Here is an 11,349-nt window from a genome sequence, read left to right on the forward strand (position 1 = left end):
TCAGTCATTATCATAAATAAACAAAAAAAAAAAAAAAATTGTTACTAACAAATTGAGACTTAAGGGAAATAATAACTAAAAAGGAAATAGAAAAATAAAGAGGGCAGCTAAAAGGGGAAAAAAATATCTTGGCTTGGCATAATAAAAAATAAGTGGAAAAGTGAAAATGGAGTTATTTCTGTACTTATTCACGATAAGACTGGTGATATGTCCGAATGTTCATGACCTGACCTTAGGGCTTTATACTCTCTCTCTCTCTCTCTTCACATTTTTTTTAAAAAAAATTAAGTACTATTTAAATTGCCACCCCAAAAAATCTGGAGAAAAAAAAAAGTATAAGAAAAGGAACTTGAAGGTTTCATCATGAGGACTTATACCTTTTTTTTAACGGTCTAATGAGGGTTGAGGATAGTTACCCAAAACTTGAGAGCATTTTTTTTAATATATATTTTAAACATCTTTTTTGTTCCTTTTATTTTTTTGGTTTGGATTTGATGGGGGTGGTGTAGAGAAAACTGATTATGGCTTTGGAGTTATAAAAGTTGTGACATAAGGAAGCAAAGTTACAGGAAATTCGGGTAACAATCTTGAACTTTGAACTTTAGTTTCTTCTTCTTCTTCTTCTTGTACAGGTGAAAAAAAAACACATTTTTGGCTGTCACCTTTTTGGGTTTTGCAAATGTAATTTTTGTGAATTGTAGCTCAAAAGAACTTTTTAAACGTGTTCAAGATGCTACAGTAATTCTTTTTCTTGGAAAGTTTTGTTTTTCTGCACTGCCACTTTGGCTAATCATTGAAGATATTTTGCTCATTTGAAGATAAAAAGAAAGGATTTTTATCCATAAAATTTGATTTTATGTGAAACCAGGAGCTGATCTACTGTGTAGAAGCACAAAACTCACAGATCCAACAGTTGTGGATTTGCATTTTGTTGTTTAACTGCATCTGTTGAAGAGACAACAAAATGGTAAATGAATGTATATAAATATATTGTTGTTGTTGTATACAGACACAACCACTAAAACAAGAACACTTAATTATCTATTTAATTAATGGTATAGAGTATATAGTAATGATAGAACCCCAATAGGGAACCTTTAGATAAAAATAAAAAAACTAAGTATATAGTAATATACTTAACTCCCACCATTCTTTATTTTATTTGTTTTTGTTGTATAGTTTATCTTCTTTCTTTTTGAGCATTGCAATAACTTATGCATTTCTAGGGTCAGCAAATCTTTAATTACACACACAAAAAAAAAAAAAAGCTCTCTACTCTACCTTCTTTCTTCTTCTTAGATTAGCTTACTAGCACTGTCTTTGTTTAGACAAAAGCTTAGATCTAAAGCCCTATGAAAAGCTAGGTGTTTCAGCTCAAAGTAAGGTCAGTCTTTAAAGAAAAAAAGAAAAATAAAGAGATTTTTTCATCAATACTAGTACTAACTACCATTAGCTTTTCCAGCTTATGAGATTTAATGATATGTTGGAAAAGCTAATATAGGGTGTTCAAGATTAAAGCATCTGATGCTTCTTCATTTCTTGTTTTTTGTTTATCATTTAAAGAAAAAAAGTTTTCTAGTTTTTTTTGTGGTTTTGGCTGTTTTTCTACAGTATAACAAGGCTGTGGTGCTGAGATGAGAAGAGTTCTGAACAAATACACAGGCCTTTGTATTGAAAGCACCGATAAAAGAAGCCTTCTGTACTGAATGTCATATATCAATCCGCAAAAAACACCTTTTTACATATAAAATTTCCTTCTCTTTATATGTGTGTACTATCAGTTATAAAAGCCAAAGTAGTGTGTAATCATGATCAATGCAAAGGACATCTAAAACCCATGTCTACATAAAGTCCCCCAAGCCCAAGAACCCCCTACACCAGCTCATAGTTTTATCTACTTCTATTTTTTTCTCCATCTTTGAACCCTAATTCAAGATCCAAATCCATCATAGAAAAATACCCTTTTTGTGGTTTTCTCTTAACAGTACTACTTAAAGAAAATTTGGGTAAAGAAATGAATTTTGAAAGGTGGGTGTTTTCTTGATTTTGATTTTTTGTTTGAGCAAGGTATGAAAGTGGTAGTATGGAGATGGATGAGATTCAAACTCAAGAGTGTAAGTTTCCAAGAATCAGCAACAAAGGGGATGATGAGCAGTACCAATATGAAGTAGATGATGCAGGTGAAGTCAAAGAGAGCGGCCTTAGTGGTATTGGTAAACTTTATGGTTGGCCTTCATCAAGAATTGTTAGAGTTTCTCGTGCATCTGGAGGGAAAGATAGGCATAGCAAAGTATTGACTTCAAAGGGGTTAAGAGATAGACGTGTTCGCCTTTCTGTCAACACGGCTATACAGTTCTATGATTTGCAAGACAGGCTCGGCTGTGATCAGCCGAGCAAGGCCGTGGAGTGGCTGCTAAAAGCAGCCGCTCCTTCTATTGCTGAGCTTCCACCTCTGGAAGCATTTCCAGATACACTTCAGCTCAGTGATGAGAAAAGGTCAAGTGTTGGAACTGAACCGGGTTTCGATTCAGCTGATGTTGAAATGGATGATGATGATCCGAATTACAACCACCAGCAGCAGCAACAACCTTGTAGTAGCAATTCTGAGACTAGCAAAGGTTCTGGATTGTCACTTTCCAGATCGGATAGTCGGATCAAGGCACGGGAGCGAGCAAAGGAAAGAGCCACAAAGAAGGAAAAGGAGAAAGAAAACAAGTCTTCTGTTGTTGCTCATCACCAAAATATGCATCCTAGCTCTTCTTTCACCGAGCTATTGACAGGTGGTATGAACAATAACAACAACAACAACAGTAACACAAGTCCTAATGGCTCCATTCACCAAAACACGCCGAGGCAATGGTCTACAAATTCCTTGGAATACTTTACCTCATTAGGCCCATCATCTACTCGTGCAATCAACAACTCTACTGGCTTCTCGGGTCAAATTTATTTGGGAAATCCTCTACAAGTGGTGTCTTCACCCATGTTTAGTCTGACGGGGGACCATCAACCCGAGCTTCACCACTTCCCCTTCAGTGGCGACAACGCCATTGGGGGAAGTAATTGTAATGGTCATCAAAGCACTACTAGTAATAATGAGCACAATTTGAACTTCAGTATTTCTTCATCATCTCCAGCATCCAGCTTTGCTGGTTTCAATAGGGGGACCCTTCAGTCCAATTCATCCTCTTCGCCGTCTACTTTGTCTCATCACTTCCAGAGGTTTGACGGGTTACAAAGTTTATTTCCAGGCAGCACAACTGAATATGATCCTCGTTTACAGCTCTTTTATGGTAATGGTTATGGCAATGGCAACAGGCATTCAGATCAGAAAGGAAAAGGAAAGAACTAACTTCATTCCTTTTCCTGCTCATCTTCATCCATGGTAAATTTTCAATTCTTGAAATACTCTACTATCATTCTACATAAAACCCATTTTTTACATTCCAAAAAGGACTCATTTTTTTCTGTTTTCTTGCATTTTTTTTTTTAAACTTAGATTAATGTGTTTTAGTCCCATGAAAGAGCGCTTGTAGATTTCTTGGTTTCATAAAAAGTTAGAAAACGACTATTGGGGCATGTGGTTTAGTATTTGTTTTTAAGATCAAGTTGCACGGTTTCCTGCGAATGGGAATAGGCTGGGTAGTTGTCTCTTTGTTTGGTTTCCTTCTTGCTTAGCATGTCTGTAGCCATAGACAGGTGTTAATAGTTGCAATGAAAGGGGCACTTTAGCAATGGTGGAGGTTTTAGACTAGATTAGATTAGATGCTACTTTTTATTTTTTAAATCCCTATTTCTTTTGTCTTTTTTAGTTAGTGTCCCACCATAGGATGTCACATTTAATGCAATAAACAGACAACACTTGTCAGTTCAACGGCGCTCTTTATCTTGCTTTGAGAGCACTTTGCTAGCTAGGGTTAGGAGCTTTGGGTTTTGAGTTCTTGCTTAGCTAGCTTAGGTCTAATAAAACCTAAGACACTTTATCCCTATAGTATGCATAGTAAAATAAATTAATTGCAGCCAATTTTGCAAGACAAGATTATAATAGCTGGCTGGTAAAAATACCGAGACCCACTTTATAGGACACTATTTCATTTTAGTCAGTCTCAAAAAAGTAATATTTTTTTATATTTAATAACAATTTAATTCTAAAATTTTTATTTTATCCTGGATGAAATGATTTCTAGCTTCAATAATTTTTTTTGACTTGTTTTAAACAAGATTTAACAGTCTTTCTTTCTTAAAACTCGTTGCCCAGTCAAACACCCTCATAAGGGAGTATTAAATATGAAGATTGATAGTAATTCTTTGGTTTCATATAGTGTTTAATAAGGCTCAATTTTTCTATTTTTTTTTAAAGGAATTTTTGACACATTTGACACATAAGTTGAATTTATATTACTACCGCATAACAAAAGTATTCCCAAAACCTATACTATTTAACTCTTAAATATGGCATGATAATTTATATGGTTAACATTAAAGTTAATAGAATTTTTAAATACAAAAAAAGTATTATTCTTTTGGAATAGAACAAAATATAATAGTTGTCATATAAGATCAAACAATTGGAGTATTACAACATCACAGTAAATATATAAGTTATTGTCAAATGGCAGCATAGAGCAAGGCTGATTTTGGACAGTACACTGTAAATAATTTAATGTTTAATTGATGAGATTGCATAAATAGAGGAAGAATAATTTAGGTAAGTTGGAATTTCCAATTAATTATTTATAATACCGGCTTGAGATGATTTTAAATGACAAAACATGGTTAGTGAATATTGTTTTTTTTTTTTTTTTTTTTGCGCGGATTGCCCTTCTTTTGGGGTGGTCTTTAATTTTTGCCCCTCAAATTGGTGGTCTTTAATATTGGCCCTTTGCTTAACACCTGGAGGTTCTGGGTTCGAACCCAAGCTCAGTATTTAAAAAAAAAAAAAAATCGCAAGGCATAAGCTAGGATTCGCAAGGCATCCCAACTTATGCCTTAAGGCAAACGTTTATCTAAAATTAGGCCTTAAGGCAGAGTTTTGTAAAATTCCAGCAAAATACTTTTTTTTTTTTTTTACCCGAAGGCAGAGTTTGAAACTTAATGCATAAGTTGGGGTCCTTGTGTTTTCCTTTCTTATTCAAAAAAAAAAAAAAAGAAGTTGGGTTCCCTGCGAATCCCAACTTATGCCTTGCTGTTTTTATTTTTTTATTTTTTTACTGAGCCAGGATTCGAACCTAAAATCAAGGGGCTTTTAGCGAAGGACAAAAATTAAAACCACTGATTTGAGGGGTAAAAATTAAAGACCACTGATTTGAGGGGCAAAAATGAAAGACCATTGATTTGAGGCGCAAAAATTAAAGACCACCCCAGCGAAGGACAATCCTGCAAATTGCCCATGAAGATTCATATAATAAATACCAACCTATTTGGAACTAAGCTACCGTTTGGCTATAAATTTTAGGAGCATATTTTGAAGATTTATCTTCAAATCTTTGTTTGGCCATAAAATTTTGACAGATTTTGAAAATAAATCTTCAAATCTCAAATTCTGGCTCAACCCTTTTTTGGGGCCAAGATTTATGTTTTGGCCTTTTCAAAACTTTTAAAAATTATCCCAAACTTTTGTATTTTATAAAAAAGCTCCATTTATTTATGAGCTAGCTAATTCTATCTACCATGGTCCTCCATTAAAGTTGTATCTACCATGTTTTCACAATTAAAGCAGTGTCTTCTATAAAGTGAATGAGTTAAGTTATGCCCAAACAGTAGAAGAAGAAATCCCAGGGAAAATTATTCTGCCAACTGTAGAAATTCGTTGCGAAGATAAAAATGGATCTTTATATTGTAATTGAAATTGTAGTAGCTATGAAATTGTAGTAGCTAGTAAGCTTGTTATTAGTAGTTATTAAAATATCATGTTCTGGATAATTTGCGATTAACAAGTATGTATGTTTTGTATGATTGGGTATTCTTGATAGTTTTTAGAACTTACAGGTATAAGTAATGTTTCATGTTTTCCAAAACAAGAAGTGAAATATGTTTTCAAAAACTTTGGCCAAACAAGTTTTTCATTTTTATTTTTTTTTGGAGAATCTATGGTCAAACACTAGCTAAAACAAAGTTATTATTATTGTTAGGACTTCCAGTTCAATTTACTTAAAATGAAAAGTTCAAACAATCAAGTAGGTTTTTGGACATGAACTCGAAATTATTGATTTGCGTGAAGATTAATTTGACATTGAAATTGTGTTTGGTCATAAGTTTTGCAATCAAATTTTTGGAATCAAATTGTACTTTTCCTCATAATCATGAAAATTCACAATTTGTAAAAACTAAAAACTTCCCCCAACTCTTATACAATCTTATCAAACGCGCAAACCTACCTAAATTAACGATTAACAAAGGATTCCGCGCATTGCACCAACTATTTTTTTGGTGTGTTTTATGGAAGGGGGAAAGTGGGGTTGGCAGAGTATGAGTTGCGTAATTACTTTTATAATAAAGATGGGTCTTTTTCTTTGTAATATTTAAAATTATGGGCCAAGTTTTATATTTTAGAAAATGTTTTTTTTTTCCAACTAATTTTAGAAAATGTCAAATCACAAATTTAAAGTTAAAATTCTACATAAGGTGAATTTGAAATTTAAACTTTGAAATCAAAATTTCAAGTTGAAGTTGAAGTTGAAGTTTTATTCAAAATTTGATAAACAAGCATAAATTAGAAATCAAAACTTGAAATCATGATTTGGAATCGCATGTTATAACATACAATTGCATGTTTCTTATACAATATGGTTTACATTATTGAGGCAAAAGAATGTCTCTATATTTGTTTCTTTTGTTTTTATAAGGTTAGAAAATATAAGGGAGAGAGCTAAATAGAGAGGCATGCTCTTGAAATCCCAAATACCTCATTTAATTTTTTTAACCTTTTTCTCTTTCCTTAGATAGCATAAATTATGAGCATCTAGTGTCTAAGGCCACAGTCTAGCTGTCTAGGTAGTGAAGTGCCTTTGGTGAAGTCCTTCGTGATATAACTAAAATTTTACTGTACTAAGTAATTTCATCTTATCTGCTTATATAAGATTTTGGCTTGACAACTTTTGTTAATGAATGGTAGCATATACTTTGTGAAACAATTAAGGTGTGTGTAAATTGAATCAAATGCCACTGTTAGTAAAAATAATTACTCCACTTTACTCTTGAGATAGGACCTCATTACACTTCTATTCATATGATAAATTATAGACAAGTGCTTCTAATTAAGGAGGGGATGACTTGTGAGTTGGATCTTCCCAAATCCCATCCATCTTAACTTTATATTCATGATCATGCCAGTGGCTAATTGCTGTAGTCTTAAGTTAGGAATTTTAAGCTCTTTAATTACTAAGCCAACGAAGTTTGTAAGGTAGGGGCATAACACTGACATATATACCTATAATGAAAATGTTAGATATTGAAAAAAATTTATCGAAGCATACTACAGCTAGTGGTTAAGACTAAGCACCGAGTCATGAATTATGTATTTCTGTTTGCAATATATGTGGGTTAATGAACTGATGTCTTATATATTAATAAAAATAAAAGTATTATAGTACCCTTCTCATTATATCGATATAAATGTAATGGCACCCTAACTCCTTGATTATAAAAGACAACCCTAACTTTTTGTACTTTTCATAACATAAAGAAAAAGGAAGATGCGTCTCACCTGAGCGTTTAGTCTTGCGGTACGAGTGTACTGCATGATGTGTTGATTAAATGAAAAGACAAAAGTCGGATATTTAAGTGGAGAAGAATTGAGGAGCGGACCATTATATATCACCAAGTTTTGAACTATGCGCTAAGCGAGGTAGAGCATACAACCTATTTTTCACCTATCGCCAAGGCTTAAGGCGGCTTTAAGCAATCCTTTGACAACACTGAACAGTATTGTTTAATATGCTATTATTATTATAACTTTCAGATGTTTTTGCTTAGACTATGTCAAGGTTTTGCCTTGCTATATATCTATGAGTATTTGCGATATTGTTTAGTCAGCGAAATTGTTGTCTCATTACTTAACTAGGCTGTTAATATTGTTCATTTATTATGTAATGCCACAAGCAATACTGAAGTAAACTGTAGTATGTGAATTCAGAGGCATATTGTTCTAGCACATCTCATGGCTCCATCCAGTAATAGTTTTCTTTTCCCACTATGCTGTGAGAGTAACAAGAGATCTTCCATTTTGTTACTATAAGTTAACTAATGTCAAGCTTAGGCAGTTGTTGACTTTGCTAAGGTTTTCAACTCGTAGACAAAGGGCAGCCTGGTGCACTAAGCTCCCGCTACGCGTGGGGTTCAGGGAAGGGCCGGACCAACTCGTAGACTTTTTTTTTTTGAGCTAATATACCACAAAGTATTGTGGTCCGGCTCTTCCTTGAACCCCGCGCGTAGCGGGAGCTTAGTGCACTGGGCTGCCCTTTTCTATGCCACTAAGTATCATACTTACAGGTTGGTTTTATCACATAATCCAAAAACATAATAAGTCTTTATGTAATGAAAGTAATTAGAATTTACCAAAACAACAGAAACTAGAGGTCTAGAACCAATTTAAGACTTTTAAATTGTCTTAAATTGGTTGTACATAAACTAAAGCAACTAACATATATGATAAGCTTGAACCAGCTTCCTGCTTGGCCTTTTATATCAGTATATCCTGTAATCTTCCTTCACCATTGTAGTATGTACCTCTGTTTCTCTTCATCATCCTTTCACAGCTCTAACTCTGAGATAAGGGGATTGTAACTTATCTGTTGAGTATCTTCTTGGCTTGCATATCCAGGTCTTGAAACCTGTATAAATCTGCATGCCCTTGATGAACTGCAAAATTAGCTAAGTAGTCTGCTAGTTTATTTCCTTCTCTCATGACATGTGAGACTTGGATATAGCATCTCCTCATAATAATTGCTTAGCGTACTGTTTGTTGTAGTTACCGTTCCTTTTTGACCTACATTGTTTTTTGAGTTGAGGGTCTATCAGAAACGGTCTCTCTACCTCCCAAGATAAGGGTAAGATCTGCGTACACTCTACCCTCCACAGATCCCACTTGTGGGATTATACTGGATATGTTATCTATCAGAAACAGTCTCTCTACCTCCCAAGGTAAGGGTAAGATCTGCGTACACTCTACCCTCCACAGATCCCACTTGTGGGATTATACTGGATATGTTATCTATCAGAAACAGTCTCTCTACCTCCCAAGGTAAGGGTAAGATGTGCGTACACTCTACCCTCCACAGATCCCACTTGTGGGATTATACTAGATATGTTGTTGGTGGTGGTGGTGGTTCCAGATGCCTTCTATTTCATAGACGGTTATTCAATTGGAGGAGATAAATATTGGTGAATAACCAAAGATAGGGTTTAGGGCAGATTCTGCGAGTTCAACTGAATCTATATGTAGATACATTACGGTCACACTCATTTTGAATCCGCTTATTAACTTTAGAATTTGGACTTGCCTCTATGAACAACATGTCTCTATATAGTGGAGTACGCAAGTCAAAATCAATTTGTTGTGCATCATTGATAAAATTCATATTTATTATCACACAATGAGTAGACTTGGTTCACATATATATTATATTTAGTTTTTCAAAACCTGTTTTACTGCTATCAACCTGATTAGTCTTTGTCAATCTTTTATAATTGATACAGACAATTGAAGATGGAAGCAGGCTCTGAGTCCCAAAGGAAAGCATGCATGCCTTTCTCTGCTACAGACTCTATATATTATGCTTCTTAATTCCTTATTATGCATCGTTCATTTTTGAGTACTATAAGTAGGTACCTTTTTTTTGTGGGAGAAATCCTTGTTTGTTTCTAGCCCCACTTTAGCTGCCGCACGGTTCGAAACTCCGCAAGGTTTTGTGTGTTTTTCTATCAGACCTCATTTGTATAACAGTGCTTGAGGCCTTATATTGAACCTAAGATGCTGGAATTTGCCAACTTGAAATGCCTTGCATTTTGATTTAGTTGTGTTGATGATCTTCAACAGTGATTATTTCTATTAGAAAAATGAGTAGCCCTGATGAGAAAATGACAAAAAAGGTCATGTTTGAGGGTTGGTTCAATATAGTCCCTTAAGTATGTATTGAACTGTTTTGGTCCTTTATGTTTGTCAAAAGTTAACACTGTTAATTTTGGCCAAATAATTACCGGACTCTATTTGTTATATTTGACAACAACTGTGAAAAAAATAAAGGAAATTAGGGGAACTCACATTCAGAGAGAATAGGTAAAATGTTTGTGGTTTATGCTATTTTTTATTTAATTCTAGAGTTTGGTGTAGTTTTTTGAGGTGTAAATTTTGTTACTATTTCTTTTTAGTGTCTACTTCAATTTTTTGTGTTGCATATTTTAGGATTTAAGTGGACTTTCTTGGTGTGTATGATTAGATCTTTTTTTTTCCCACTATTTCCGTCAAATCTAATTAACATAAATTGTTATATATTCGTCGGGGACTAGAAGTGTTAACTTTTGACAAAATTAAAGGATCAAAAGTGTTCAATGTATACTTGAGGGACTATTTGAAATTAATGGACCCTTTTTATCATTTTCTTAGCCCTGATGGATGTCGAGTTCATTCTGTTATGCAACTTTTATTTGTTTTTAAGCGATTTAACTTGCAGTTTTTTTGCTCAGAAGGGGCTTCTTTGTATGGATTTAACGTATTTATACTAAACATTGTAAATAATTTTTGGTATCAGTGTAGTTTGCTGTAGTAATCAACCTTATTCTCCATGTTATAAATCTCACTCTTTAACGAATGGTTACCTAGAATTATTTTTTAGATAGTCTAATAATATGTAAAAAATTATTACACTCAGCAATCATTGCTTTATCTAGGCATTGTCTAGTGGTATATACTATTTCCTAAAAATGATACTACTGTTTTTAATCTTGTTTCTTTTTCTTACTGATGCAGAATTGACAATCCTGACTTACTCATTAATAAATGGGAAATTTCAGAAATATATTATTTGCTCACTTATATTGCAAAATAATAATCTAAAACTTACATTGCAAAGCTTTGGCCCAAAAATACTGTTATACAGTGTTATACACTGATATACAAAAGACAAGGACATTATGTATATAGCTGTTCGAAGGTATATAATGTGTAGGTGTATACACTAAATTTTTTAGTTATACAGTATTATACAAGAAACTATGCATGTATACATATTTATACCATGTATACATATTTATACACAATTATACAATATTGTATTAGTGGGTATAAACATAGATCTAAACTGGTTTTGAATAAGAATTATACATATTTATACACCTATATACATAAGTATA

General features: G+C 33.5%; 1 protein-coding gene across 1 annotated transcript; it reads left to right on the plus strand.

The window, feature by feature from the left end:
- The first annotated feature begins 212 nt into the window (after window positions 1–212).
- On the plus strand, window positions 213–9,994 carry LOC132609177 (transcription factor TCP2). Its single transcript, XM_060323042.1, has 3 exons — window positions 213–578; window positions 2,068–3,385; window positions 9,697–9,994. The coding sequence occupies exon 2, from the start codon at window positions 2,084–2,086 to the stop codon at window positions 3,350–3,352; it is 1,269 nt and encodes a 422-aa protein (XP_060179025.1). The 5' UTR covers window positions 213–578; window positions 2,068–2,083; the 3' UTR covers window positions 3,353–3,385; window positions 9,697–9,994.
- The last annotated feature ends 1,355 nt before the right edge of the window (window positions 9,995–11,349 follow it).

This window comes from Lycium barbarum, chromosome 9, assembly GCF_019175385.1.
Source record: "Lycium barbarum isolate Lr01 chromosome 9, ASM1917538v2, whole genome shotgun sequence".
NCBI classification, from domain to species: Eukaryota; Viridiplantae; Streptophyta; class Magnoliopsida; order Solanales; family Solanaceae; genus Lycium; species Lycium barbarum.